The sequence below is a fragment of the Micromonas commoda genome, chromosome 14 (genome assembly GCF_000090985.2).
Source record: "Micromonas commoda chromosome 14, complete sequence".
In the NCBI taxonomy this organism is placed as follows: Eukaryota; Viridiplantae; Chlorophyta; class Mamiellophyceae; order Mamiellales; family Mamiellaceae; genus Micromonas; species Micromonas commoda.
Window position 1 is genome coordinate 175,934 of NC_013051.1, and position 27,211 is coordinate 203,144.

Sequence of the window (27,211 nt, forward strand, 5' to 3'; positions counted from 1 at the left end):
TCCAGCCCCGGTCCTCGTTGTGGTTCAACGCAGGACCGAGAATTTCGGGGATACCTTGTATCCAAAAAATGAGTCGTTAGGCCTCAAGTAACAACACGAGAGAAGCCCAGAGCTCCACAATGGTGAGGCGCGAAGGACGAGGCCGGCGCCGATGCAGGCGACATGAAGATGGTCGCGATACCCCATAGGAAGGAAGATGGAGTGACTTTGTGCCGACAGGCTAGGCAGAGGTTCGCAACAGAGTAGTGCAGGTTGTAGCCATGGCGGGGCACGCCAAAAACGTGGAGGAGGAATGGACCAGGAGCATAGACCATCTGCGGGACATGGCGCATCAGAACGAGGAAAGCCTCATGAGGAATAAGAGGTTGACTTCCGTGCTGAGCGTCCCTAACCGGGAATTGATCGATGGAATCGAGCATGTCGTGCCCGCCCTCGATGAGCGCAGAGCCTCGTGGGCGAAGGATCAGGAGTTCCAGCGCCGACTCCTCGACGAGCGTTTCTGCCGGATAGACCAAAGCCGCGAGGACGTGGTGCACTTCCAGGATATCGGGATGAATTCGACGGAGGACGAGGAGCATGAAAGGCGCGTGGCGTCGGCGGCGGCAGCCAGAATGCTGAAGAGGCGGGGCAAGGGCAACAAGGCGCCCAAGGTGCTGGGAGTCCTCGAGCTCCTGCGCGTGAAAACAGGCGGTGCCGTCTCAACCTTGGTGTCAGCCCCGCCGCCGGACCTCCTGCAGCACAAGAAGAAGCCCAAGCTCCATGACGGTAAGGCGGCTGAGGCACTCACGCGCCTGAAGCAGCGTCGCAACGAGGAGTTCATCGAGGCTAAGGTTCGTCGCGAGAGGGAGGCTGCGGAGGCGCTCGTGCGTAAGGAGGAAGAGGAGCGGCTATTGCACGAGGAGGAGGAGGCCAGGAGGAACAACACTGTTAAATCAAGAGCCGCCCGGGCCGCTGCCGCGATGGCTAAGATGCGAAAGGTCGGGAGGGAGGTTGCCATGGGAAGGAAGGTGGCGACGGCTGTGCAGGATAACTCGGCGGAGGCCATCGCGGCGAGGGAGGCTGAGCGCGCGCAGCAGGAGGCATCTGAGCAGCTCATCGCCGCGGCCGAGGCGCTGGAGGCGGAGGAGAACGAAGCATCGCGACAAGGCAGAGAGATGGGTGATTTACGCGAGAAGATTTCGCGCGCGCAAGCAGAGGCGGATGAGGCCACACGGCTGGCGGTTCGCGCAGAGGAGATCATCGCCGACCTCATCGAGGATGGTCAGGAGGACGCTGCAGAGATGGCATCCCAAACTGTCGAGGCTTGGCGAGCTCGATCTATCGCTCTCAAATCCGAAGTGGATGTCTTGCATGATGAGTATAAAGCGCTCGAGGAACGATACGGGTTGGCGGAGGGTCGAAGGGCCCAGGCAGAGGCGCAGCTTGAATCTCGGAACCATCTCCTGAACGTGCTGAAAGGCGAGGTACTAACAAAAGATTCAGAGGCTGACGTCGCAAGGGCAGCACGGGCGAAGGTCATGGAGCACATCGCGAACGAAGTCATCGCACACATTTACAGCGCCGAGGCGAACAGCGACCGGCAGGCCGTCACCGAAATAGTCGGAGCAGCAGCGGAACTCGGCATGATGTCGGACGCGGCTGAAACTTTCGTCTCTCGCATTGCTGCAGCTGTGGCGCGAGCTTCAGACACGGTTGCAGCCTCCCTCGCGGCCGCCCACGCCTCCAACAAGGCTATAACAGCTGAGATTAGCGATCGTGCTAATTTAGACACGGCGCAAAAGCATGCGAATGATGCTCGGGATCGTCTTTGCTCCGCTCTAACTGAGATGTTCGCCGCCTCATCAGTTTCTGGGTGCGAGGCGACGCTTGCTCATGACGCATCTGCAAGCTCTGCAAAACGCCTCACCGCCGTCGTTGGGGGACCGATTATGTCTTCTACGTTCGTTCCGGGGAAGACTAAGGTGTGCAAGGTCAACGGTGGGTTCAATCTAATCGGTGCAAGGGTGCCTGCGTCAGAGGATCGAGAGAATCCGCCCAATGATTTGATGAACCTGCTCACATCGGCGTTGCCGCTGGCTCCTCGGCAAGGCGAATATAATATCGAGAAACTTGTCGCCGAGCGATCAAAGACAGCAAAGGGAGATGCAGAACCCACGAGACAGGTGATGCAAGCGTCAACACTCGAAAAGAGGACCAAGAAGTTGGCAGCTGTCGCCAAAAAGCTGGGTCTCGTCTCTGAAATGACGAGCGATGCCAACCCGGCATTCGTGACATCAGTTTTCAAGCCTCCTGGTTCTCAGTCGGCGCAACCTGAGCCGATCTTGAAATCTAGTGCCGACAGCACACCCAAGGTGGCCGGCAAAAAGACCGCTGTTACCAAGCTCGAACCAACTGTTCGTGTGCGCTTGGCTGTGGAACGCTTCAATCGGGCGTACTTCGGCGCGTCTCGAGCAGAGGAGGCGGTTCGCACCGCACTGGACAATCTCGTGTCTGCGTGTGAAACGGCACACACAAAAAGGCGAGACGCGGACACGTTCGCGACGAGTGCTGAATTGTTTGAGATTCGCAGAGTCATGGTGGAAAGGGTATTTTCCGTCGGTGTTCGCCACATGGCTGATGCGAAGCCTAAAATCACGCGGTTGCAGCTGACATCAGTCGACCCAAGGGAAGCCTCGCTGGCTCTTCTAGAGGCTAGCTTCTCTGCCTATGAAGCCGTGGCCGCTGAAGCCGAAGCTGTCGTCAATGGATACCGAAACAAAGTGAAGGCTGCGACCACAGCACTGTCGGACGCAGAGAAGGGCGTCGCTGCAGCTCTGGACAATTTGAGCGAGGCTGAAAATGCGGAGCGCATCACAAAGGATGAACACGTCGCTGCGAAAGACAGAAGAGCTTTGGGAGAAAAACGACTCAAAAATCTCTTGCAGGTGATGAAAGAAGACAAGGGTATCATCTGGAAGGCTGAAATCACAGCATCAAAGGTCGACGCTGCGAGAGAAGCGGTCGAGGCGCTTCGAGAAGTCGAGTTATCTGCGAGTCTGGCATCCAAGGAGGCGACCAAAAAAGTTGACGAAGCTCGCCAGGCAATACCTGAGGCTGAAGCTTTCGTTGCACCTGCTGTTGTTGCGCGCGAGCATGCGCACAGACTCCTCTCATCTGTGGAAGAGGAGAGAGATGATATTCGGCGGCTGGTTTCCGCAGCTCAGACTGCACTGAAGCTTGATGCCGAAGGTGAACGTCTTGCAATCATCGCAAAAGACGCCGCCGCGGAAGCCGCCGTCGCAGGTGAAAGCGACGCAGACATCCATCGTCTGGCCGTCGAGGCCGCGACAGCAGCATCCAAATCTATATTTGAAGCAGCTCAGGAGTGTGCCGTTAAGGCTGCAGAGGCCGCGACCGCCGCAAACGCTGCCATAGCCGCCGCAGATGCTGAGGTTGTATCATGCAAGGCTGCGGTGGAGGCTCGCGAGGCGGATCTTGCCCTGGCAAAATACGAGATGACACGCGCGCAAGACGACGAACGTAGAAACCTGGCCGCTGAGCGCGAGGCGAAGATTGCGGAACCAATCGCAAATCAGACAAAATCATCGCCAGAGAAGCCGAAGCGACAGGTCAAAAACCCACGAGCACTCGCCAGGTTCAGGTTGGCTGTTAGGCTCGTGATTGCTTCCATCGCTTTTGTCACACCGGCTCAACGGGCAGCGGCAGAGGTTGCAGAACTGCGTCGTAGAATCGTCGAGGCCGAGCGAGCGCTCGAGACCGCAATAGAAGACGCGGAATACGCCCGCAGAAAGGCTAAAATTGCCGAACGTCATTGCGAGGATGCGAGGAGGGCGGCAGCTGCGCTGCGCGAGAGGGCCGATGCAATCCTTGAGAGGGAAAGCAGGGACAAAAAGCGGGCATCCAAAGCCACTTTCGCTCGTGAGGTCAACGACGTGAAATCTCTGGACAACGCGATCTTGACCGAGAAGCGCGCGGAAGAGGCGGTGCAGCGAGCCACGGATACGCTGGATGCGGCTCGCGATGCGGTGGCGGCGGCGAAGAGTTCTGTGGAGCAGACGTCTCAAGCAGTACAGGACGCAGAGAGCACCCTGGAGTCTGCTACTTCGGATCTTAGCGAGAAGAAAGATGCTGGTACGCTTGCAGAAGCAGAAGCTCGTTTGACTGAATCAAAAACTACTGCAGAGAAGCTTCGTGCTGAAGGACCGGGCCTGGAAGCCGCAGTTGCCGCCGCGGATGAGGCTGAGATGAATGCTTTGGAGCTTCGCAATGAGCTGAGGCGGCTGCACGAGGACCATGAGCGTCGGGTCAAACGAGCTACTGGCACCCTTCGCGCCGCGCGTGAAATGTCCGAGTCATCGACGCATAGGTATTCAGCGGAGCTTAAGCGCTTGCATGATGCGGGGCGAGCCCTAAAGAGCGCGAAGAAGCAACTTGCGGAAGCCACAAAACTGCGAGTGAAGGCTGAGGAGACATCGGCAAAAGAAGCAGAAAAACGGCGTCGCATGGCTGAGCTCGACGGAAAGGCACGCCAAAGAAAGCGTGATAAGACGGTTACGGTAGATCTTTCGGTTGTGAATGCGACTACGTCGCAAGATGTCGACAAGTCGCGTCAGATTAAGCAGCCAGATCTCACTGAGTTGGATGTTGAGGTGATCCATCGCATGTTTGAGGAGGCTGACGCAAGCGAAGCAGAGGGCATGCAAGAGAGACACCGGAATGACGAGGCCGCCATGAAGCATCGTCATTCGAAGGAGACGTTTATATTGGCGGACTGGCATCGTCGTGGCGGTGGTGCAGCTCCGAGGCACAAGGTCAAACACGAGCCCGGCAAGATGGTGAACACACTCATGCTGGGGTTCAAGCAGGACGTGTTCCGCGGCGGATCCGTGGCGACGCGTTTCGAGGGCGGCAACTCGTTCGGTCCACCCACGGACCATGCCATGGACAAGGTTTTGAAGCAGCAGATGATCTCACGCGGCGATTGGCTGCCGGAGATGGACGACCCAGACAAGCCGCAGGGTGTGGCGGCAAACGAACTGGCCAGGAGGCACGCAGCGGAGGTGAAAGAAGGACAGGTGCGGCGACGGGAGGAGGAGCGCAGGCACAAGGCGTCGCGAGAGGCGCGGAAGGAGGCGTTTATTCTTGAGGCGAGCGAAGAGAGGAAGCGAGAGAAATTAGAAGCCGTAAAGGCACTGCTCGGTAGGCAGTAGCAGGTAGCACACCGTTAGGAGACGAGAGTAAAAAGTGAAAGTTCCAGTCAGCCTGATACCTGAGAATCTCTCTCCACCACAACCTGCGTCGATCTCTCGAGCAGGCAGCCAGTTGTCGCTCGAACAGACGTATGACGTAATCAGAAGAGACCGCACCGGCTTCATCGGTTCAACCATGGCCGCTCTAGCCGCCTCGCTCTCCGCGATCACGTGCGTATCGTCGAATGCCGCTTTGAAGCGCCAGCAGCGTGATAAGCCTCGAGGTGAGTGCTCGATCCCCCTGCGCCACCCTCCGGATTATCCGATAATATCTGATTTGGTTCTGACGTGCCCGATCCTGTCCTGCCGCAGTTCGCGCCCATCGCTCCCGCGTCGTATCCGCGTCCGTCGATGGTCCCATCGTCATCGCGGGTGCCACCACACCCACTGGAAGGCTCGTCGCCGGCCTCGCAGTCAAGGCGTACGGAGGCTCAAACGTCACGCTCGTCGTCAATCAGGATGCCCAGGATGGCTACTGGCCGGAGGACATGCCCGACGACGTCGTGGAGAAGCGAATGTACGCCCCCGCGCCCGAGCTGGTGAAGGCCAAGCTCGTGGACCCGAGGAACGCGGGTGATGCGCTCAAGGCGGCGAAACAGGTCGTCTTCTGCGCGGAGTGGGGCGCCACGCAGGCGGAGCTCGCCGAGCAGCTCCTGCCATTCGTCAGCTCAGATGCAAAGAGGGTCGTGATGCTTTCCCGAGTCGGCATCAACCGCAGGGAGAAGGCGCCGTTTGTGGAGCAAAATAAGCCCCCGAAGAAGCTGCAGGAGGTTGCCCTCGGGCTGAAGCTGCCGGTTGGCGAGAACTCCGGCCAGCCCGGTACCCTGGACGGCTTCGCCAACGCCGAGAAGATCCTCAGAGATGCTGCAGTAAAGTCGGGATTCTCGGCACACGTTGTCCGCAGCGGCGAACTGCGGGGGAACGGTCCCCTACTCCTCGCGGATCTGTCAGCTCGCATGGTGGATAACCTGTACGACGTCAAGTATCAGGACCTGTACTTCAAGAAGGGCGACGAGGGCCAGGGGTACACTAAGCGCCTGAACCTGGCGGCGACTCTGCTGAGGATGACCACAACGGATTCCACCCCGCCCGCCGACTGCGCCGCACTCAGCGTCGTGTGTGAGATGATCGATCCGTTCGGTTTGATGGGGGAGAAGACCCTAACGGAGCCTACGGGGGTGGAAAGGAGGAAGGGGTACGACATGGCCAAGGGCAAGGCGCCCGCGCCAATCGCAAATGAGCTCATCGACGAGTTGATCGCCGCGCTCTGAGTCCAAAGTTGCTCGCTCATTTATTTAACGAAGGTCCAAGTATCACCCAGATGTCGCTCAAGTCCCCCAACAACTCAGTACACACATCGTGCCTCCCCTCTGCCACGCGGGCTCCGTCGTCGTCTTGCGTCTCTTACTGGTCTGCGCCAGCCCGTCCTCCACAGACTTTCGTAGTGCCCCCGCGCTCTCCAGATCCAACTAAGCGCGACTGTCCTCCTTTCTGCCCGCTGAGCAGCTGAGCCTCCGCCGTTGTTGGTTTCATTTCATTTGAACGCACGCGCGATGGGGGCTCGGGCGGTGGTCGTCCACGTCGCGCTCACCCTCCTCTCGTTGGCGCGCGGGGCGAAGGGTCAGGCTGATCTGAGCGACTTCAACCCCCCCGACCTGGGCCGGCGCGTCGCGGGCCTGCAGCTGGCGCTGTGGAAGTACTACAGCAGGCTCTACTCCATCCCGAACTTGGATAGTAAGCCCCCGGACCTGGTGACGTGGATGACGCAGGTGAACAAGCCCGGGACGTTCGGCATCTGGCCCGAGGTGCAACTCATGGGCAGTGACGTCGTGCCCGCCTTCCCTTTCTACGACGGGCGGACCTACCAGGACCGGTGGGCGGCGAGAATAACCGGCAACCTGTTCATTGAAAAGACGAACACGTACACGCTCGAGCTGGAGAACAGGGAGGGTGCGAAGCTGTGGGTGGACGGAAGCCTGGCGGTGGACAACGACTTCAGCGTGCACGAGACTGGGGAGACGGACATGAGGTCCAAGCACGCGCACGTCCACCTTAGCGCGGGGTACCACCACGTCCGCATCGAGTTCTTCGTGGACCAGACGTGGACCGGCCTCCGATTCTGGTACGGCGCACCGGGTGTGCCGAGGATGATCATACCCGCGTCCGCGTTCTCCCTGCCGGACGCGTCGTGCTGTCTATGCCAGTGCAAAAGGGGGCAGTGCAGAATAGCGGACTACGGCACCAAGATCGTGGACTGCCTCTGGCCGACAGACGCGGGGCCCATTGACTTTTTGCGACCGCTCGCAATGGAATCAACTCCAGATCCTAACGACGCGGGCACGTGCAAAGAACCGTGCGAGGATCCGGGCTCGGCGTCAGCGGCGGACACGAGGCAGGCATCCCCGCACTTCTACTACGGACAGTGAGGCGCCGGATGTGTTAGACTTGAGGTGAGTAGGTAGGTAGAACTTAGCTAGAGTAGAATTCAACACGAGAAGTGTCAGTCCGAGTCCTCTCCGTCGTCGTCGTCTGTCTTGGACTTCTTCGGCGCCTTCTTGGCCGCCTCCCTCTCCTCCGCCGCCTGTCTCCTCTCCCTCTTCAGCCCCTTCATTTTCATCATGGCCAACTCCTCCAAGCCTGTCTGCTTCTCCACGTAGATGCGGCCAACCTTGCCCTCAAGCGAGTCGTGCTCCACGTTCTTGACCTTCTTCCCGATCTTCGCCTTGGCGTACGCCTGCTTCTTGACGTCCGGCGGTGGCTCCTGGTGCCTGCCCACGACGAAATCGAAGGATGGGCCCATCTCCTCCAGCTCTACCTTTGGCAGCCGCGTGCCGCTCTTCTTGTACCTGATGACACACTGGCGGAACATGACCGCCTCCTCCAGCGCGGTGCAGATGATCACCCTGTCCACGCCCTTGAGGTTAATCCGGGTCGCGGGCTTGCCCCTGAAGATGTCCATCAGGACGTTCTTTGCCATCCTCAGCGCGGGCTCTGTCTCAAACCTGTCGCCCAGGAACACCATGCACGGCTTGGAGCCCAGCACCGCGCCGTTGCCGACGGAACCGAACGAGTCCATGGGCTTGTAGTTCCTCACGAGCAGCTCAACCATGTCGAACAGATGGTAGTCGAAGAACCGGCCCACGGTAAGGCAGTCGGGGCGCTTCTTTTGGTGGGTGCCGAGCACGAACGCGCCCGCATCAGCCTTCTGCGCGAAAAACTCAAGGGATGTCTCGCCGCCGCCCTCGAATGGTCGGATGCCGTCGTTCTTGCGGGTCATCTTGTGGCACTCGCCCTTCTTGAGCACTGAAAGATCGGTGATGAGGTTCTTCAGAACCTGGCTGCTCTTGCCGCCGTGGAGCATGACACACATCTTGCCCTCGGTCTCCACGAGCTTTGGAGCTTTTTTCATCAACGCGCGCTTGCCGAGGTTGGTCTTGGCCTTCTTCAGGACCATGTTGACCGTGGACGACGGGTCCGCGATGTGCGGATCGAAGTTGTCGATGTCCATGGCTGCGCTTCGATAGGTTTCTCTCGCGCTCCGTATACGTGCTGCTCTGAGCCCCGCCCGGTCCAATCTGAAACGGGAAGCGCCGCCGCCGCCGCCCGCTAAAGTCTTGGAAAAAAGGATTCTATCAAACCACGATCAATCTTGAAACTGTTTGTCTTTCAAATAGTTTTCTTTCAATCGACTAACGAACGATACTCTCATGGCAGGTAAGCGTACTTTCCAGCCGCCAGGTCCACCTCCTCCCACGCGTGCACCTCCTCTAGCTCCATGCAGTCAGCCTCGGGCGGTGCCAGCTTCTGTCCACGCGGCGCCAACACGCTCAGACCCGCCGCGGTCACCACACCGAAGAAAGTGAAGACGGCCAGACCTCCGGTCTGGGCAACAAGCGAGTGGAATCCGGACCTGAGGCAAAGCGCTAGGTACCATCTGGTCCCCGCGACGAGACCCACTCCCGTACCCCTTGCGTACTGGGGAAAACTCTCCACGGCGACGAGCCAAGGGATGGTTCCAAGACCCGCGGCGTGGAACCAAGCAAACGCAGTCGCGGCCACGTACTGAACGACAACCGCACCATCAGCCGCGCCCGAGCCAAACACTGGATTTGCACCGAAGACAACCGGGTTGAGGGTGATCGCGATCACGAGGTTGGCCACCGTCGCGCCCGCGAGGCTCACCAGCAGGGCGATGCGTCGCCCCGGGCCCGATTCACCGAGAAACCACATGCACGCGACGCATCCAAAAGCCTGCGACGTGGTGAACACCGCGGCGACCTCGTCCGGCGACCCGTGGGTTCTGCTCATGGAGTAGTTGAGGCCGTGCATCGCCAGGCTACACAGTCCGCCGAGCTGCTGCACGGCCATGAGGGTGAACCCGGCCAGCAGGGGCTGCGACAGGTGCCGCTGCGTGAAGAAGTTGAGCACCGAGAAGCGTTGATCTTCGCGCACCGGCGGCGTCAAACGAACCGAGTGCATCATCTTCTCGGCCTCCTCCTCGACCTCGGCGGACGTCTCCGGCAGCGCACGCAGCGCCGCGAGGGATCTGTGCACCCCAGCCGAGTTATCCCTGGACGCGAACCACCTCGGGCTCTCGGGCGCCATCCCCACCACGGCTGCGTACGCCACGCTGTACACAGCCCCAGCCACCGCGAGCGCGCCGTAGTCCACCCACGTCCCGATCAGGGCGACCGCGATCTGCGTGAGGACGCCGAAGCTGAAGGCGAGCTGGCCGAACGCGACGAGCTGGCCGCGGGACGCTTTCGTGGCGGTCTCGGCGACCAGCGCGGGCGTCACCGCCGACGACATACCCGCCGCGGCACCGGTGAGCGCCCTTCCGACCAGCGCGAGGGCGCTGTCCGCGCCACCCAGGGGTATGGCGAGCCACCCGATGGCCGCGATCGTGCCCGATGCGCGCAAGGCGCCGCGTCGTCCCATCGCGTCCATTGCCCAACCGCCGAACATCGCGCCGAAGACAGCCCCGGCGAGGAGAGAGTTTTCCAGGTTGACGAGATTGTCGCCATCCACCGCGCCGCCGTCGCAGTCCATCAGCGGTTCAAATCCCGGCTTCTCCAACTCGGAGCACACGAGCGTGTTGTAGGCCGCGCGCGTGTAGCCCAGCGCGAGACCCGCGCCGAAGGGACCGCCCGCCGCCACCACCAACGCGCACACGCCGCTCCACCAACCCGACCACCACCGCGGCGTCGGCCTGCTCTGCGACGGCCCGCAGTGCCGAGGGTCGGGGCACGCGTGCCTATCCCGCGACCTTCCCTTCTTGTTCTTGCCCCGCAGCCTGTTGCTCCACCCGAAGAACGATGCCGCCTCCCAGGGCGCGCGTCCGTCTCCCTTGGCGAACATGGTCGCGTCCCTCGCATCGTCGTCGTCTGAGTCGTCCGAGGTGCCCATCGCTGGGCCGCGCGTGTGAACCGTGAACTGCTCGAGCTTACGGTCCCTCCGCCCCGACGCGGAGGGTTCAACGCCCTCCTTGTCGTCGGATAGGTCGCTGTACCCGGGCGACGACCCGCTCCGCGACGGCCGCGACGTGCCCGCGCGGTGTCCGGACGTGGCGCGGCCCGATGAGCCGAGCAAAGGGACGCGGTCCGGGGATCGGAGCTGGAAGCACGCGACGGTCTTGCCGCCGATGCATCGAACCGGCGAGGCCGGGCCCGTGTTGTCGTTTCGTGCCCCCATCGCGTTGGAACCCACGAGGCGACGGACGTGCCGCGCCGTCGAGCTCTGGTCGCCCCGAGCCGCGGAGTCAAAACGCTCGACCGCGTCTTCTGTTACACAAGAAAGTCCGGATGCGCGGCGGTTTCTACGTGGAATGCCCATAACTTTACCAAGGAAAAGCCATATAACCACATGGTAGAGAATTTGTACGGATGCTCCATCGGCACTAAAAGCCCATACAAGCTCAAACCGTATGGACAAATACCCTAACCAATACCAAGGAAACTCGATAAAAAATCAGCACGACAAACAGTTACCCCACCACCAGCCAGACGAATCCAGAGAGGACCAGACAAAAACCCCGATGATGTGTCATCGCTCTGTCAAGGATCTGTCACCGCAAAACGCAAAAAACGTGGACCGCCGAAGCCCATCGAAGAAAGGGTCACTACGTCGCGCGCACTGCTCCAGTGCCGCACATCATACTCGCGCGCTCCCTCGCTCGACTTCACACCTCCGTCACAAATATGGTGAAGCTTCACGTCACGTACTGCGGCGGCTGAGGTCAGCTTCTCGGCCCCTTTCGCCCGAACGCGTCGGCCGACGTGAATCTTGAAAAGCGAGGCGACGCACCGTGGCCTTTTCCCGAACCAGCGGCCGCCGGTCTTTCACACGCGTATCGCTGACCATCCACCAATACATTCGTCCGCTAATTGCAGGTTACGGTCCTCGCTATAGGCAGGTGGAGAATGCCGTCAAGGCGAAGTACCCGGGCATCGAATCCGAGGGTGTCCCCACGCAGAACACTTCCGGCGCGTTCGAGGTTGTTGTGGACGGCGAGCTCATCCACTCCAAGCTCAACGGCGACGGATACGTGGACTCCATGGAAAAGCTCGAGAAGATCCTCGCGGCCATCGGCGCGAAGATGTAAATAGTCCCTATTCGAAGGGACGGAGTAACCGGCGTCTGAGCTCCGCGTCGTCTCCCTCTGCTGCAGTCGTCTGAGTGTGCGCAATACGTGACGGGCATCGCGCAAAGGGACTTCAGCCATAATCCCATGCGACGCCACTGATGAAACACCCGCGGTCGTTCGTGGTTCTCCAACTCGAACGCTATGGCCGCGGGGTGCACCGCGCGCAGCAGTCAGGGAAGGCGACGCGAGTCAACGCCACCATAGCAACTAACGATTCTTTACTTACTGCCCTCGCCGAGCGAGAGGCGTTACTAGGGTCACGGCGCGGTTGTCTCTGCATCGAGGCGAATGACGTTCCTCGCTCACCTGAGGGGCGCCACGAAGTCTATCCTCCTCCTGAACGCCCCGACTGACCCATCGTCATCCCTCGCGTCGTCCCTCTGCCTGCTGTACATCAGCTTGGACAGCGCATCCTTGGCGCTCCTCGCAAACTGTCTCTCGCTCTCCATCCACTCGGCGAGCTCCTCCGGCTCCCTCGCCAGCGCGGCGGTCATGACGTAAGTGGCCAGGTCCGCGCGTACCTCCCTCCCGTCCTTCATGTACCGCCCACCCTCGCTGAGTGCGGGTATCACCGCGCCGAGCAGCTCCGGCGTGAACGCGTCCACCCCGGCGAAGACGGCGACGCCCCTGGGGCATCGCTGCAGGAACGTCGCAATCATCCTCTGCAGCTGACCCCTCGCCTCCCTCTCCGACGTCTCCATCGCCGTCTGCGCCACCGCCTCGCAGTCCAGCCTCAGAACGCACTTGTCTTCGGTGCAACTCTCGAACGCGGCGACGACCCCCTTCGCCCGCCGCCGCGCCTCGTCCCTGTTCCCGTTGGCGACCAGCAGGAGCGACGGTCCCTTGCCCACACCCGCGACGCTCCTCACCCCACCCCTCGCCGACGTGTCCGCCTCCCTCACGGTGTCCATGAACACGGCGACCGTCTCCGACCAGTCACCGTGCGCCAGCTCGATAACCTCCCGATCGGTCGCCCGAGCCGCGCAGCTGGGCGCCGCCCACAGCGCGAGGTCCGGGTCCTCGTCAACAACCGCCGCGCGCGCGGGCGGCGGGGCTTGGGACTCCGATTGAGCCGGGGTGCGACCGGTGGTTGGCTCACGAGGCGGGGCGGTCTGCGACAGGGGCGACGTCTTGGGAGCGGAAGCACCCCTAGGGGTCACCAGATACGCCACGACGAGTATCGCAAACGCCAGTATCGCCTGGAGGGGCCAGCTCATTCCGCCCTGGCCCTCGCCCAGGTCCACGACGAATCGGCCACCGCGCCGACTTTTCAGCGGAGACGTGGCGACGTCGCGCACCTGCCCCGCGGACCCGGTCCTCTCAGATTCCGCGCGCGCGTTGTCCAGACCCTGCATCAGCGCTGCCTCCAGTCGTTCCACCAGCGTTGCCTTGAGGCCGTCCGTCTCCAGACCCCTCATCTTGAGCTCCTCCTTGAGCTCGGCCACCTTCAGCTTGGATGCGGGAGTCTTTGGCACTTGCGACACGAATGGACGGGTGGGCGTGGGCGCCGTCCCGTATGAATCCACCCCATCCTCGTCGCGGAGAGACCGCGACCGCGATTTTCTCGACGGTGAACGCGGCGCCATCTCCCAGGTTTCACCTCAGGTTGGCAATGGCGCGCGCTCTGCAGTGCTTCGACGCTTCCCTGGTTCCCCCGAGAACTTTTTGCCAAGTCGGGACCTGACAGTCCGACTCACCAGAAATCTTTTCACGATGGCCCCCGATTAAGGTACGTCTTGAGGGACCAGCCACTTGGCCACGCGCGAGGACCACCCCAAGCCGGGTTCCACGCGCCTTTATCAACTCAACATTAGCCTCGAGGCATCGCGCGGACGCGTCAAGTCCGCTCGAAGTCATCCTTGACGTGCCTCCAAAGCGTCGTCGACACCGAGGAAATAACAAACCCTGCTTCTTCCGCGTGAAGAGAGAGGATGGGTGCCGTCGCACCTCTGGTTCTCAAGTTCGAGGTAAGCGAGTACTCGATGCACGGATGCCACCGCGCATAATATGCACATAGTCACACCCACGCAGCCGGGTTTCCCGTCGAGCCCACTCCCGACGCAACTCCAGCGCACCGCCGCCGCCGACGAGATATTTTTCTGCTGACCGATTTGTTCCCAACCGATGTTTGAGCAGGCTTTCCCGGAGCGTAACCTGACCGTGATTTTGTTCAAGGATGTGACGAACGCGGGCGAGATCCACGCCAAGCTGCTGGACCGATCGCTCGAGCCCGAGCTCGCGCTGATCAACCCACGCAAGGTTCAGAGCGTCTTCGCCCTCCACCTCGCGGCGCACAAGTCAGTCGCCGCGCACGAGCGGGAGGCACTCGCCACGCACACCCTCCACTCGGAGGTCGTGTTCAACCTCTCCGGGCTGAAGCACATCACCGAGGGGCTCAAGAGGTTCGGCATGGCGGAAGATGCGAGCGAGGTGCTCGTATGTCGCTTCGACGCGACGGACGAAGACATCGCGGCGACGAGGGGCCTGGTCAAGGGTATCGAGGTGGACATCGAGACGGCGCTGGAGGGTCTGAGGGACCAGGACGCCATCAAGAAAAACTACAAGACGGGGGATTTGGAGTGCCAGGTGGGCGTGGGGACCATCGAGGATGCGGTCCTGGCCCGCATCGCGACGGCACCAATGAGGTGATGCCATGCTGTAACGTTCCGCTATTTTCTAAAAAAACTTTTCCTATTTCTGCTCGGGCCTCCCTCCCGAGTGAGTTAGACGCCAAACACCCTCGGCGGTTTTTGCACCTTTCGCCACTCCCACCACTTCTCCAACGTCTCGTGCACCGTCGCCGCGTCACTCCTGCTCAGTTCCTGCAGGCGGAAGTAGAACTTTGTTATCCCGTCCACGGTCCACCGTTCCATCCTCGGCTCGATTAGGTACGCTGTGGTGACCATGAACCACGGCACAGACAAGCCTATGATCCAGCCCCAAATTGGTTTCCTGCTCCCGTACCACCTGCTCACGATAGCCAAGATGAAGAATACGATGGAGAACGCGTACAGTATGGCGAGAAACACCGAGGTGAACTCGTCCTCGAGGTAGTCCATCATCGTGTCTGACATCTCCGCGAAATCCGCATCGCGCTCCAGCCTTGCCCGCGCCCGTTCCCTGTCCCTCCGCTCATCCCTGGCCACCTTCTTCGCCCGCGCGTTCTTGGTTCCCTCGTATTCCTTGGTAGCTGCCGTCGACTTCCCCTTGCCCAACCCAGTGTCGTGATAGGCCCGCCTCTGTCGCTGCTGCAACGCCGGGATTTTGGGTTTGGCTATACCCGTGGTACCGCGCCTCAATTTCGCCCCTCCCCCGGGCGGACCCGGAGGAGGGCCCATACCGACGAGATCCCGAACACCGCCCTGCCCCGAATGCTTCCCCCGCCACCTTCGATGCCCAAGGTCCTCCGGTCACGCTCACCGACGCGAGGACGACGCCAATCTCCTCGCGGTCGGTCGGGAATGCAACCAACACTTGGACGCGTTTGGAAGAGGACGCCCCAACCCGATCGACCCGAGCTGCCGAGCTTCGGAGCGCCAGTCCGAGTCAGGTTGTTTATTTCCCGCCCAAGAGGGCGAAAACAGCCCCGCGGGGCAGTCGGAAAGCGCGCCGCTCTCGCGAGCGTCGTCAGCGCGCGGGTTCGGTAATAGCAACTCACGCGCGAGACCGCGTGCCTAGGTTCGAGGCCAGGTGGGCATCTGCGATCATCGCGGCAAACTCGACGGCAGCCGCGCTTAGATCTCCGGAGCCCGTGAGAATCGCACGTGGACGGCAACCCGAGTGATCTCCAAAGCGGCGCCGTGATGAGCTCAAGGTGCGTCTACGGCCCGACACGACGCGTTCAAGACGATCTGACCAGCCCAGCCGGTTGGTGGTACCGATCGTGGATCGTTCGTGCGATCGAATCGCGCCTTACCCGATCCCGCGTCTCCCGGAGCGGGTCCGGGCGCGGCGGCTGTTGCCCTTTCGTGTCCACTTGGCCCCGGTGTTACCCTAACTTTTTCACCTCCGACGTGTCGCGACGAACCCTGCCACCCCGCGATCCCCGACTTCTCCGCTGACCGAACTTCCCTTCGCTTTGCCCAATCACACAGACCCGGCGGTGGCCATCGCGTGGGGCGCATGGTGTCCCTGGGGCGCATCTCCGCGCCCAAGCCCATCAACCTGCCCAGCCAAAGGAGGGAACACGGCGGGCTGGATCCCAACGTGGAGCTCGTCCCAAAGGGTTCGCACACGTGGAACGCCCCGGCCAAGGAGGAGAACGCGCTGGTCCACAAACCCAGGATTGGCGAGGCGGCGTGGGCCGGCGGCCGGCCGGCCTCCATCCCCCCGCCCTCCCACGCCCGCTCCCCCGATCGCAGCGACTCGTTCCCCGACCTCAACGGAGCAGCCGGCGGCGGGTCTCCGGTTGAGGACGGTCGCAGGGACGAGTACGGTCGCAGAAATGACAGGTACGACGACGGGTACCACCACGGTCGCAGGGATGACAGGTACGACGACGGGTACCACCACGGTCGAAGGGACGACAGGTACGATAACGGGTACCACCACGGTCGAAGGGACGACAGGTACCACGACGGCTTCGATCGGGACCCGCGCGACGGGTACCACGGCCGCCGCCGATCCTTCGAGAGGGACGGCGGATACGGGCACGACCGCGACCACCGCGGGTACGGACCCCCGGACCGCAGGTACCACCACCACGACGACGATCGCGACGGGTACGGGCCGCCGCCGCCGCACGGATCCTCGCATCGGCAGTTCCCGGCAGGCAGGGACGGGTGGGGGCGGGAGCCGAGGGCGTACGCGAGGGACCCGAGAGATTTCGAGGGATATCCGAGAGACCCGAGAGACCCGAGAGACCCGAGGGCGGAGATGCACGAACGGAGGCACGGGCACGAAATAATAGAGAGGCGCAGGTCGTTTGAACCGCCGCCGGGACCGGGGAGCCCCTCAGGGGGTCCGCCGCCGGGACCGCCACCTCTTCCTCCGGGTCCCCCGCCCGCGTGGGCGACCAAGGCACCCAACACCGCCGGCGAGGGCGGTAAGCCCGTCGAGCCACCTCGCCCGACCTCCCCGGCGGCGCGCGCCGATCGCAGGTCGTCCAACGGCGCGCCCGGTGAGTGGGGATCTGCGGCGAACGAGGCTGACACGTCCCTGCCCCCGGTGCCGTCCGACGACAGCCGCGGCGCGAGCCCGGCGCCGCCGCCGCATGGGCCACCTCCGGGCCAACCATCGCCGTCCGCGCAGGGTGGGTCACCGGCGGCTCCCCCCAAGAACGTCAGGGTCCTGACCCGACCGTCCGGACACTCGCCGGGCAAGCCGCTCGATGATACGGGACACTTCAGCAGCGCAAAGCTCCCCGAGCACCTGCGCGACCTCAGGCTGGCGCCCACCGGTGAGAAGAAGCTGTGGACCCCCGACGGTTCGGGTTCAGGGAGTAACAGCAGGAACAACTCCATTGGTGAGCGGCGCGCGCCCGTCGAGACTGTCCACAAGGTTGTGGTTGCGCGAAAGGGTGGCGACGCAGGCGGGGGAGAGGGCAACGGGAAGGATGGCAAGGTCAAGGGCGCCGGACCCAAAAATAAGAAGCAGGGGAACAAGAAGGCGGAGGCGTCCAAGCCTAAGGCGGCCGCAGCCGCCGCAGCCGCTCCGCCGGTGAATCCTCCTCCGCCGCCCGGGCCTCCACCTCCCGGCACGGCTAAGGTTGCGGTGCCTCAACCCGCGCCTCAACCGGTGGCCAATGGATCTGGTCCTAAGGGCAACAAGACGAGCAAGGCTAATAAGACGAGCAAGGAGGCCAAGGAAGCAACGACCGGCGATACAGTTAAGCAGATCCCGGCGCCCAAGGGGAAGGGGGCGAAGGGAAAGGAGAACCCCACGGAGGTTGCTGGTAATGGGACCTCGCCCACCCCTGCGAAAAACAAGGGTGGCCGTGGCACCAAGGGTGGCCGCGGAGGTAAGGCACCTGTCGTTAAGGCACCACCTATCGCCGGAGAGACAGCCTTGCCCGCACCGCAGGCTGCAGAGAATGCGGCGTGATAACATGTAGCATCCCCCAATCCCTGTGTTATTACGAATGAACAGACGTCGAGGGTGTGCACGATTGTTATGAAAAAAAATTCAATTACAGAGGGGGACTATATGTCGTTGTACAGGTGAGGTGGCGTCGTCAGACGTTGCTGACCATACTCTCAGTTTCGGCGACGAACCCTTCGCCCGTCCACTTGTCGTCGGATTCGATGCCAACCTTAGCTTTTTTCTTCTTCTCGATGGCCTCCTTCTGCCTCGCCACCAGGTCCGTGTGGGTAGTGAAGTACTCCAAGGACATGCCCTTGAATTCGGCGATCGACTCGAATCCGTGCTTACCCATGAACTCCTGCAGCTCAGCGCACAGGTTCTGCACCAGTGGGTAGCCGTGTATCATAACCCCGGTGCATACCTGCACGGTGTCGGATCCGAGGAGTATAAACTCGGCCGCGTGGCCGCCGGTGTCAATGCCACCGATGCCACTTAGGGTTCGATCGGGAAATTCCTTCTTGATCATCTGGGCAATGGCCATGCACTTGGCCAGAGCGATGGGACGGACGGCCTTGTACGAGTACCCGCCCGGGGTGCTGTGACCTTCGACGCACGGCTCCGGGGCGAGGGTGTCGAGGTTGACCCCCATGATGGACATGATGGTGTTGATGGCGGCAATTCCATCCATACCCTTCTCGAGGCAGACATTCGCAGGCTCGGTGATATCAGTTATGTTAGGTGTCATTTTTGCCCAAACCGGCACTGTGGCGACCTCCTTGACCCATCCGCACACCTCATCAAGCACGGTGCAGTCCTGGCCCATCGCAGCGCCCATCTTTCGCTCGGGCATGCCGTGCGGGCACGAGAAGTTGATCTCAAAAGCGTCCACGCCAACCTCCTCGCAGCGTCTGACTACCTCGACCCAGTTCTCCTTCTTGTACTCGTCCATGATGGACGCGATAAGGATGCGGTCTGGGTACTCCTCCTTGAGCTGCTTGAACTCGGCGAGCATGACCTCGAACGATCTATCGGAGATGAGCTCGATGTTCTGCCACCCCAGGACCTCTGCGCCATCCTCTGACTTCATCTTGGCGTACCTTGGGGTGACGTTCTTGACCAGGTCGGCGTTGAGGGAGACCGTCTTGGCGATGACCCCGCCCCAGCCCTCGTCGAAGGCTTTCTTCATCACCGTGTAGTTAGTGCCCGGGGGACCGCTGCCAATGACGAAGGGGTTGGGGAACTTGAGCCCGTTCACGGTGACGGAGAGATCTGGGCCCGACGTGGGCACGCCGTCCTTCAGTTCGACCCACGGCCGACCCTCGAGGCCACGCGCGACGACCCTCAGGGGCTGGTGGACCCGCCCCCGAGAGATGCGGGAGGCGCGCTGCGCTGCACGGGACGGCACAGGGCCTCCAACGCGATGCTTAAACCCAAATACGGACGCGACGGCCGCCATATTTTCCTCGGACTTCCGCGAGCGTCTCCTCGGATGAGTCGCTTTGGAATTACAGTCGAAGCTTAGTTCGTGATTGTCGGGGGGCGAAGGTTGGTCGCCGGACGCGTTCGGGATGCGATCCGATGCGAAGAAGCGAGGATGAGTCGATATGGATCGACGAAAAGTGTCTCGCGCGTGCGCAAGTGGCGCTCGCGACCGCGGGGCGTGGACCTTTCGGTAATTTGGCGCCTCATTTTCGCGCGAAACGACGCTGAATCGAAATCTGATTGGCTGCCAGCAGATTGGGTTGAAACTCACCTCGAGTCACCAAACCGACGAACTGGTGGCCCGGAACGATCGAAGACGGCGTGGATAGCCAAAAAGAACGCGTCAATCGGCGCTCTCGATCGCCACTTCCTCAGTCGCACGAACACGCTCGAATCACACACAAGATGATCGCCGCCACCTCCCTCAGCTCCCGCGTTACCCTCAACCTCCCCGTGCGCGCGCGCGCCGTCTCCACCCGCGCCGCCCGCGCGGCCGTGGTTCGCGTCGCCGCCGACGGCGAGGAGTCCTCCGGGTACAAGTCCATGAACGTCACCAAGCCCAACATCGTCAACAACCTTGACGGCGAGACCACGCGTAACATCGACGGCAAGGTGTACACCATCACCGTCAAGGGCGATGAGGTCACCGTCAAGGACAAGTTCGGCCAGGTGTTCCCCGCGCGCGTCAACAAGTCCGCCATCATCGAGGCGGACCTCTCCAACTCCGTCGCGGGCGCCAACACCATGTCCATCGGCGGCATGAACTTCGCGCTCACCCCCGACCAGGTGACCGGCTTCCAGCAGCGCACCGAGACCATCAACGGCCGCGCCGCCATGGTGGGGTTCGTCGCCGCCATGGGCGCCGAGCTCACCGGCCACTCCGTCGCCGAGCAGGTCTTCTCCCCCGGCGGCTTCCTCGCTGCCGCTTTCATCGGCGCCGCCACCGTCGCCGCCTCCGTCGCCCCCGTCGCCCTCAACAAGGTGACTATCGACGAGTGCTTCCCCAGCGAGCAGGCCTCCTACCCCGACGAGCTCCTCCCCACCGTCTGGACCCCCATCGCCGAGAAGATCAACGGTCGCGTCGCCATGGTGGCCTTCACCCTCATGCTCATCCTCGGCCAGTAAGCGCCCGATGATGTGAGAGGACGTGGCGAAAACGCTGCGACCAATTCTTTTTTCCTCTGATTCTTTATACGTGGCCCGACGCGTGAGGCTATTATCCACGCGACGGGACCGTACGATTTACGCACGCGCGCGCAATAGATGTAGGACCTAGCTCGCGAGCGCTCCAGCTATTATTATCTAATACCACAAGAGAGTGCTCCCTCAATCCGACTAATCCTTCAACTCCCCGGCGTTGACGATGTGTATCTGTCGCCTCGGCCTACCCCCGTTCGTACCCGCCTCGTTGATCGCCATGACGACGTCCTCCCCCTCCACCACCGTGCCGAACACCACGTGCTTATTGTCCAGGTGCGGCGTCGGCGCTACAGTTATGAAAAATTGGTTGCTGTTTGTGTTCGGACCCGAGTTGGCCATGGACAGCAAGAAAGGTTCGTCGTGATTGTGCACGAAGCTCTCGTCGTCGAAGGACCCGCCGTATATGCTACCGCCCGCGCCCTTCGCTCCAGCCTGGTTCATGAAACCCGGTATGACCCGGTGAAAGGTGCTGCCGCGGTAGCCAAACCCAGCCTCTCCCGTGCACATCTGCCGGAAGTTCTCCGATGTCTTCGGATGCGTCCCTGCGAAGAGGTCCAAGACGATCCTACCCGTCGCTGCGTTCATATCGTCTCCTATGACCACGTCCAGATACACCCTGGGTCCCTCCCGCACCCGTTCCTTCCGACTGAACACGCATGAGTCGCAGGAAACTCTGCAGGTTGCCTTCATGAAGCTTGGGTTATTGTCGCACTCCCCGCTCGCCGCCCACGACGCGCAGTTGTCGTCGTTGTCCTTGCACCATGATGGAACCTTTCGCCGATTCTCCATCGCAGGTGTGTCTGAGGCGGAATGCTCAGAGTACCCTATGAACGCCCCTTCCCTCGACCGGCCATTCGCGAACTTTGGGTGTTCAACCGCCACCCGCTCTCTGACTGCCCGTGCCGACGACGCCGGGGGTAGCCCGAGCGCCAGACCGAAGACTAGCAGCCAGATGCCGCCGGCGACGCGGTCAAACCCGCGCGACATTGGTTCGAGTTGTGTCCCGTGCGTACCGATGTGGGTTGGTGTTGAGAAGATGTTTTGGAGTTAATCAAGTGCCTTCCTTTTGGCTACGTGGCCATTTATCCGAGCGCGCCGTAGCGTGACTTCGATTCTCCCGTCGATACAGCGTCCATGTCGCTTTCGATCGCATCACCCGCATCCGCGGTCCGCCCCTCGATCGCGTGCTTGTCCCGCCGTCGCCCCGTCGGGCGATCGTCTCGCTCCCAGATGCGTGTGGAGGCTGCCTCGGTGAAGGTAACGATCACGCCGTCCGATGGAGGGGAGTCCATCACCACGACCGTGGACACTGCCAGCGTGCTCCGTACCGTGATTCTTGACACTGGCGCGCAGCTGTACGGCGGCATGGACAGATTGATGAACTGTGGCGGCATGGGCAACTGCGGCACCTGCCTCGTGGACGTGGTGGAGGGAGCCGATCTGCTGTCCGAGCAGACTGAGGCGGAACTGAGGAAGGTCAAAGCCGGCAAGCTGAAGGAGGGCTGGCGCATGTCCTGCCAGTGCCTCGTGGGCGGTGACGCGGCGCCGGAGGGTGCGGAGCTCAGCGTGGTGGTGCGACCTAAGAAGTAGGCAGGCTCCGCGTCCTGCGATCGGCACCGAATCATTCTTTCGTCAATCAAGACTCAACTCGTCAACTAGCTCGCATCACTGCACAACGCAGCATCCACCCTTGCCCCTCGCCGAACCCGGAACTGCCGAGGTCTCGTCTTCGTTCAGCAGTTTCTCGTCCGAGTGCACGTCCCGTGGAAGGTAGCACCACTCGTCGGCAACATCTAGGAGCTCGATCCTACCAATAAAGCCATCCCCCGCTACGGTGTTGAAGCCCCCTTTGTCGCACCGTTGGATGATCCAGTCCAACTCGGCGGCCGTGGGTGCCTCGCCCCCCTTGAGCTCGCATACATAACTTTTAAGCTCCTCCCTCGACAGCTTGCCGTCGCCGTCGAGGTCAAAACGCTGCATTATGTCGTCGATGAATTCTTTCCTGCCCAAATACGACGCCCACACTCCCATTCCCTTCTCCATCTCCTCCATGGAGAGAGTGGAGCTATCGCCGGTGCTATCCGCGCGTTGCATGACCCACTCCACCGCCGTCGGGGTGACAGGTTCCTCCACCCCAGCCTCCTCCACCATCTTCTCCAAAACCGTTGCGAACTCTTCTCGGTTCAGGCTCCCAGTGTAGCTCATGTCCGCGTCCGCGAAGATCTCCTCGACTCTCTTGCGCTTCTGCTTCATATCCTTCTGACGCTGCGACAACGAGATCGCTCGCTTCAGCCCTGTCGCCCCCGCGAAGGGATTCTTGCTCTTCTTTCGTCCATGACTGACGGGTTTCGGCATCGCCGGGTCCGTTTGGAGGGGCGGACACGTCGGTCGAAATGGAAATATCCACCCGAGTTCAACACCACAACACGCAAGGTGACGAGTTTTTTCATACAAATCGAGACCCGTAGACTCGGCCCGGTTGTTCCTAGAGTTACCTCTCGGTAAGCGGCCGACGCTGGGGGCTAGTCAGTTCCTTTGTGACGAGTTTTTCATTTAGGGGCCATGCCGCGAGCTAGTTTGCGTTCGTACTGCTCTGCACCCTGGGGGAGATCCTCCTTGACGCGGGGGCGAGGAACGTAGCAAGAGCTCGGGAGCTGGCCCTTGTACTCCTGGTGCCCGCTCAGCCGGGACTGCTCCACGTCGTGCCCCCCAACGATCCTCATCCTGTCCGCATCCGGTATCTTCAGACTTGCGTCGACATCCACTTTGGTGACCATGCGACCCAGCATCCTCTCCATGTCAACGCGCCTGACGCCGTTTTCGAGCACGTCCCTGGTCTCCACCCCGCTCTCCGCGTTGTCCCATCTCGTCCTATCGTCCAACTCCTGATCCAGGCGCCTGATACCCTCGGTGCATCGGATGCATTTCCGGTTGATCTCGCCGTGAAGCCGCGTGAGCTCGGCGACGTTCGTCTCGACGAGCTCGTCGAGGAACTCGAACAGGTCCTCCTTGATCAGACTCACCGCGTCCTGATCGCTCTCATCGACTGGTTGAATGTCGGCGCAGTCGTTGTCGAAGTCCATCGCTTTGCGCTTCGAGAAGGTCGTCGCCGCCTTCAAGCGCTCCGCCATGTCCGCGGTGACGCCGTCCAGTCCTTGCTCTTTCACCAGCTTGGCGAGATCCCTCAGCATGGACCTACGGTTCTGGAGCAACGCGAGGTCCCACCTGCGCGCCTCACGCCTGTGATTGAGGAGTAATGCGGTGTTCCTACCCGTCGCCTCCCACGCTTCCGTCTCGCGCCTTATCTCCACCAGGAGTTCCTCGTTGCGTTCCCTTCCCCTCCGGTCGTACTGGAGCCGGTCGGGGTCTTTCTCGTCGAAGTGTTCGGATCCCGGCTCGAACTTTTGGGGCATCCAGATGTCGGAGATGCGACCCACTCGCGGGGCGGGTTCGTTTCTGACCGCCACGTCCCTCGCTGTCGTGTACACCTGCTCCCCCGCGGCCTCCACCGCCTCGATGCCGTCGGTGGCGTGTTCATCCGCGGTGAAGGCTCCGTCGAGGAGGACGTACTCGAGCAAAGTCGTCGAGTCCAAAGTCGTCGAGTCCAAAGTCGCCGAGTCCAAAGTCGCCGAGTCCGTGCGATTTGAAGCGGTTTTGAAGCGAAGCTGCACGGCGACGCCGTCCGCGCGCAGGGTTCCAACCTGCCGCTCGAGGGGCGGGTCGTCCGTGCGGTGTGACTCTGGAAGGGGCGGCGATATCGCGCCAGTGAGCTCGAGACCCCCGATCCTCACCCGCAGCCAGCGAGTTTTGCCGACGGTCGAGGGCACCCGAAGGGATTCCTCGCCGCATGGCAACCTGAGTCGCACGCGTCGACCGGTCGCGGGACCCTTCGAGGCGCGCACTTTACTCTCGCGGCGCGTCGGGTCGCGCTCCAGGTGGCACGACGCCAGCGCCACGCCATCCGGTCCGTCCAGGAGCGTCACCTCAATCTCGTGCTGGTGGGATGTGAAGGCTGCGAGATCGGCGCGATCGCGCGACGACATGGGCGGCGGTGGAATGATCGAGGCGCGATGTCGGGACACCCGATGGGCGAATGGGATTCGAAACCGTCGGTGGCGCTATCGCCCCGCGTCGGTGGCGCGCGAGAGGTGTGCGCGGGCCCGGTCGTCGTGACTGCGAACGTGGGAAAACGGCCGCGCCGTTTGGGCTCCCGAGTCCGTTTCGACCGTGACTGGATGATTGAGTATTTCCGTTCCACGTGCTAACACCCAACTTAACTAACCGCCATCAGTTCCAGCACCATAAAGGCGTCGTCCACCGACCCGAAGCTCGCGCGCACGACGGGCACCACCGCGCACTGCACCTCCAACACCCCGTCCACCGCATTCGCCAGCGCCAGCACCGTCTCCGTGTCGAGCGTCTCGTCGCTCGCCACAAACGCTCGGGCGCAACCCACGTCGGAAACCGTCAGCCCGGCGTCCTCCACCGCGCGAACAACCGCACGAAACGCGACCACCACGGCAGCGTCGATGTCCTCCGCCGACTTGGGCACGGCGGCGTGCACGCGACAGAACCTCCCGCGTCGCGACAGGGCAACGCACGCGACGCCGTGTCCAGCTGTGTCGTCGTACGCGGCGCTCTCAATCGCCATCCGCGAAGTCTCCACGTCGCCGTCCCACGGTTCGTCGCCGTCGCCGTCGCCGCCGCGTCTTTCACCCGGCCCGTCGCCGTCGAGTAACACGGGCTGGACCTCCACGCGCGCGTCCTTCGGAAGCCCGGGCACGGTGACGTGGGTGACCAGGGGATCCCACGGCCACCGACGGGGCGCGCTCGCGCCAAAGCCGCTCCCGTCGCCGGAAACCGCCAACGGGGACCCGTCGCGGCCGTTACGGTGGACGGACCCGGTCGGTACCCCGGCTTTCGCCGCGTGGGGCCCCCCGGGCACGTCCACATCATCCTGCCAACCCTCGCCGCGCATGACTTCGGCGAAGGCCTCGTCCGACGCGGTCCTCGCCCCGTCTCCGCCCGCGGTTGAAGAGTACACGGTGCACGACAGGCAGTCCGAAGCGAGCGTGGCGCCCGAGGCCCGAGCCACGGCCGCGGCGCTCCTCCACGCCCTGCGCGCCTCCGTCGCGTTCGCGTCGCCGTCGCTTGAATGAATCATGTCCAACGTCGCCGGGACCATACCTATGACCCCCGCCATGTGGGTCAGGCCGAGGTGCGTCACCGCCTGAGCGTACGGTCCTATGCACGCCGGCGCCCAGCACGACACGCTCTGCACGTGAAGAGATTTCCTGGCCGACGCGCCCGAGCCCACGCCCACGAGCACGTCCATCGCGACGGGGGTATCTCCGGGCAAGGGGAGCTGGACGCAAGCCCTCGCCGGGGGTTGGGTCGACGGCACCACCCGCAGGTACGCCTCGTTGACCGCCGCAAAGTGCGACATGTCCCGGACGTAGAGCTGCACCAGCGCCACGTCGCTCCAGTCCCGGCCGTTCTCGCGCAACGAGAGCTCCACGAAGTGTAGTCCAGCCTCCGCGGACCTCGCCGCCTCCTCCGCGGAGCCCGCCTCGAGATTCGGTCCCGAGACTGGCACGGCGGCGGCGACTGTCCAAAACTTGGGTCCCGCGCGGCGCCAACTCCTGGTGAGCCTCGCGTTACCCCCTATGACAGCCTCTTCCGACGTCAGCACCTCCTCGAACGCGTCGATCGTGCGTCTTCGGCGAGTCACCGCGGGCGGGTCCACGTCAGCATTCACGTCCACCAACCGCCCCGGTTCGACGGTGTGGTCCTTCACGTCCACCGCAACGGCTTCGACGGCGAGGTGCGCGGATGGCGCAAAGGGGTCGCGGCTGGTGACCACGACCCGTGTATCCTCGAACCGGAGAGAACCGCGGCGGAACAGCGGGCAGTCCATCGTCAACGTCTCGAACTCCCCGCCCTCGCCGCAGCAGTGCGATCCGTACGCGGACTCGATCTCGTAGAGGGTGCCTTTCGCATCGACGAGCGACCGGCCGAGGTCCCTGTCGGGCTTCAGTCCCATGGCGGCAACCTTGCACAGCACGGCGTCCACGTCGGAAGCGCAGATTGTCTCCAGCATCAGACCCTGCGGCTGCCTCCACAGGTACGCTAAGCTCGTCAAACCCAGGTCCGCGCACACCGCCTCCACCCTGAGCCGCTGGTAGTCACTCAGGATCGCCCCGCTCGTCACCGCCCTCACGTTGGGCAACTCCCTGACCACCGCGGCGAGGAGCGCCCTCAGGTCCTCCACCTCGTCCCCCTTGACGCGTTCGTCGCACACGTCGTAGGACATCTCCACGTGCGCCGACGTGCCGACGATCTTACGACGGAACAGAGGCAAACCGGTCAGTTCGTGGTACACACCCACCGCCCTGTGGCCCACCGTCTGGAAGCAGTGCGAATCCAGCTCCTCCACGTCCCCATCGGCGGGCAGCAGGTTTGCCAGCGCCACGATGTTGTGGCCGTAGGACTGAGCCATCATGGCGGCCATGACGGAGTCCTTGCCGCCGCTGACTAGAGCCACGGTATCGAAGCCCCCCATCACCGAACCCTAGCGATGCCCGGGAGCCAGGGCACGCCCGCACCGAGTGTGCCT

The 27,211-nt window shown here is 62.4% G+C and overlaps 17 protein-coding genes across 17 annotated transcripts; 8 read left to right on the forward strand and 9 right to left on the reverse strand.

The window, feature by feature from the left end:
• Positions 1 to 260: 260 nt before the first annotated feature.
• On the forward strand, positions 261 to 5,210 carry MICPUN_63958 (predicted protein; the record flags this gene model as incomplete). The annotated part of the gene is made up of 1 exon (XM_002505864.1): positions 261 to 5,210. The coding sequence occupies one exon, from the start codon at positions 261 to 263 to the stop codon at positions 5,208 to 5,210; it is 4,950 nt and encodes a 1,649-aa protein (XP_002505910.1).
• A 153-nt stretch (positions 5,211 to 5,363) lies between these two features.
• On the forward strand, positions 5,364 to 6,564 carry MICPUN_106477 (predicted protein). The gene is made up of 2 exons (XM_002505865.1): positions 5,364 to 5,473; positions 5,562 to 6,564. Exons 1-2 carry the CDS (start codon positions 5,386 to 5,388, stop codon positions 6,518 to 6,520), a joined length of 1,047 nt encoding a protein of 348 aa, XP_002505911.1. The 5' UTR covers positions 5,364 to 5,385; the 3' UTR covers positions 6,521 to 6,564.
• Positions 6,565 to 6,794: 230 nt separating this feature from the next.
• On the forward strand, positions 6,795 to 7,760 carry MICPUN_109446 (predicted protein). Its single transcript, XM_002505866.1, has one exon. It carries the CDS (start codon positions 6,803 to 6,805, stop codon positions 7,673 to 7,675), a length of 873 nt encoding a protein of 290 aa, XP_002505912.1. The 5' UTR covers positions 6,795 to 6,802; the 3' UTR covers positions 7,676 to 7,760.
• A 67-nt stretch (positions 7,761 to 7,827) lies between these two features.
• On the reverse strand, positions 7,828 to 8,703 carry MICPUN_70830 (predicted protein; the record flags this gene model as incomplete). The annotated part of the gene is made up of 1 exon (XM_002506064.1): positions 7,828 to 8,703. A coding segment is annotated over one exon (876 nt), but the record flags the coding sequence as incomplete, so codon positions are not given.
• Positions 8,704 to 8,916: 213 nt separating this feature from the next.
• MICPUN_109447 (major facilitator superfamily) lies at positions 8,917 to 9,882 on the reverse strand. The gene has a single exon (XM_002506065.1). It carries the CDS (start codon positions 9,852 to 9,854, stop codon positions 8,955 to 8,957), a length of 900 nt encoding a protein of 299 aa, XP_002506111.1. The 5' UTR covers positions 9,855 to 9,882; the 3' UTR covers positions 8,917 to 8,954.
• A 1,501-nt stretch (positions 9,883 to 11,383) lies between these two features.
• SELW (selenoprotein W) lies at positions 11,384 to 11,850 on the forward strand (the record flags this gene model as incomplete). The annotated part of the gene is made up of 2 exons (XM_002505867.1): positions 11,384 to 11,483; positions 11,641 to 11,850. A coding segment is annotated over one exon (210 nt), but the record flags the coding sequence as incomplete, so codon positions are not given.
• A 344-nt stretch (positions 11,851 to 12,194) lies between these two features.
• MICPUN_104028 (predicted protein) lies at positions 12,195 to 13,478 on the reverse strand (the record flags this gene model as incomplete). The annotated part of the gene is made up of 1 exon (XM_002506066.1): positions 12,195 to 13,478. The coding sequence occupies one exon, from the start codon at positions 13,476 to 13,478 to the stop codon at positions 12,195 to 12,197; it is 1,284 nt and encodes a 427-aa protein (XP_002506112.1).
• A 538-nt stretch (positions 13,479 to 14,016) lies between these two features.
• Positions 14,017 to 14,541, forward strand: MICPUN_63965 (predicted protein; the record flags this gene model as incomplete). Its single annotated transcript, XM_002505868.1, has 1 exon — positions 14,017 to 14,541. The coding sequence occupies one exon, from the start codon at positions 14,017 to 14,019 to the stop codon at positions 14,539 to 14,541; it is 525 nt and encodes a 174-aa protein (XP_002505914.1).
• A 14-nt stretch (positions 14,542 to 14,555) lies between these two features.
• On the reverse strand, positions 14,556 to 15,341 carry MICPUN_109449 (predicted protein). The gene has a single exon (XM_002506067.1). It carries the CDS (start codon positions 15,228 to 15,230, stop codon positions 14,616 to 14,618), a length of 615 nt encoding a protein of 204 aa, XP_002506113.1. The 5' UTR covers positions 15,231 to 15,341; the 3' UTR covers positions 14,556 to 14,615.
• A 354-nt stretch (positions 15,342 to 15,695) lies between these two features.
• MICPUN_63967 (predicted protein) lies at positions 15,696 to 17,937 on the forward strand (the record flags this gene model as incomplete). Its single annotated transcript, XM_002505869.1, has 2 exons — positions 15,696 to 15,706; positions 15,987 to 17,937. 2 exons carry the CDS (start codon positions 15,696 to 15,698, stop codon positions 17,932 to 17,934), a joined length of 1,959 nt encoding a protein of 652 aa, XP_002505915.1. The 3' UTR covers positions 17,935 to 17,937.
• A 66-nt stretch (positions 17,938 to 18,003) lies between these two features.
• Positions 18,004 to 19,414, reverse strand: MICPUN_109450 (predicted protein). The gene has a single exon (XM_002506068.1). It carries the CDS (start codon positions 19,367 to 19,369, stop codon positions 18,065 to 18,067), a length of 1,305 nt encoding a protein of 434 aa, XP_002506114.1. The 5' UTR covers positions 19,370 to 19,414; the 3' UTR covers positions 18,004 to 18,064.
• Positions 19,415 to 19,800: 386 nt separating this feature from the next.
• MICPUN_104032 (early light induced protein-like protein) lies at positions 19,801 to 20,520 on the forward strand (the record flags this gene model as incomplete). The annotated part of the gene is made up of 1 exon (XM_002505870.1): positions 19,801 to 20,520. One exon carries the CDS (start codon positions 19,801 to 19,803, stop codon positions 20,518 to 20,520), a length of 720 nt encoding a protein of 239 aa, XP_002505916.1.
• Positions 20,521 to 20,730: 210 nt separating this feature from the next.
• MICPUN_98302 (predicted protein) lies at positions 20,731 to 21,180 on the reverse strand (the record flags this gene model as incomplete). Its single annotated transcript, XM_002506069.1, has 1 exon — positions 20,731 to 21,180. The coding sequence occupies one exon, from the start codon at positions 21,178 to 21,180 to the stop codon at positions 20,731 to 20,733; it is 450 nt and encodes a 149-aa protein (XP_002506115.1).
• Positions 21,181 to 21,729: 549 nt separating this feature from the next.
• On the forward strand, positions 21,730 to 22,185 carry MICPUN_63971 (predicted protein; the record flags this gene model as incomplete). Its single annotated transcript, XM_002505871.1, has 1 exon — positions 21,730 to 22,185. The coding sequence occupies one exon, from the start codon at positions 21,730 to 21,732 to the stop codon at positions 22,183 to 22,185; it is 456 nt and encodes a 151-aa protein (XP_002505917.1).
• Positions 22,186 to 22,260: 75 nt separating this feature from the next.
• MICPUN_104034 (predicted protein) lies at positions 22,261 to 22,950 on the reverse strand (the record flags this gene model as incomplete). Its single annotated transcript, XM_002506070.1, has 1 exon — positions 22,261 to 22,950. One exon carries the CDS (start codon positions 22,948 to 22,950, stop codon positions 22,261 to 22,263), a length of 690 nt encoding a protein of 229 aa, XP_002506116.1.
• A 194-nt stretch (positions 22,951 to 23,144) lies between these two features.
• On the reverse strand, positions 23,145 to 24,638 carry MICPUN_63973 (predicted protein; the record flags this gene model as incomplete). The annotated part of the gene is made up of 1 exon (XM_002506071.1): positions 23,145 to 24,638. The coding sequence occupies one exon, from the start codon at positions 24,636 to 24,638 to the stop codon at positions 23,145 to 23,147; it is 1,494 nt and encodes a 497-aa protein (XP_002506117.1).
• A 230-nt stretch (positions 24,639 to 24,868) lies between these two features.
• On the reverse strand, positions 24,869 to 27,157 carry MICPUN_63974 (predicted protein; the record flags this gene model as incomplete). The annotated part of the gene is made up of 1 exon (XM_002506072.1): positions 24,869 to 27,157. One exon carries the CDS (start codon positions 27,155 to 27,157, stop codon positions 24,869 to 24,871), a length of 2,289 nt encoding a protein of 762 aa, XP_002506118.1.
• Positions 27,158 to 27,211: the final 54 nt, after the last annotated feature.

Excerpts from the sequence above, each read along its gene's own strand:
- MICPUN_109449 (XM_002506067.1), bottom strand. The coding sequence starts at position 15,230 with ATGGGCCCTCCTCCGGGTCCGCCCGGGGGAGGGGCGAAATTGAGGCGC.
- MICPUN_106477 (XM_002505865.1), top strand. The coding sequence starts at position 5,386 with ATGGCCGCTCTAGCCGCCTCGCTCTCCGCGATCACGTGCGTATCGTCG. Across the intron at positions 5,474-5,561 it reads GCAGCGTGATAAGCCTCGAG|TTCGCGCCCATCGCTCCCGC; the intron begins GTGAGTGCTCGA and ends GTCCTGCCGCAG.
- MICPUN_109450 (XM_002506068.1), bottom strand. The coding sequence starts at position 19,369 with ATGGCGGCCGTCGCGTCCGTATTTGGGTTTAAGCATCGCGTTGGAGGC.
- MICPUN_109447 (XM_002506065.1), bottom strand. The coding sequence starts at position 9,854 with ATGGCGCCCGAGAGCCCGAGGTGGTTCGCGTCCAGGGATAACTCGGCT.
- MICPUN_109446 (XM_002505866.1), top strand. The coding sequence starts at position 6,803 with ATGGGGGCTCGGGCGGTGGTCGTCCACGTCGCGCTCACCCTCCTCTCG.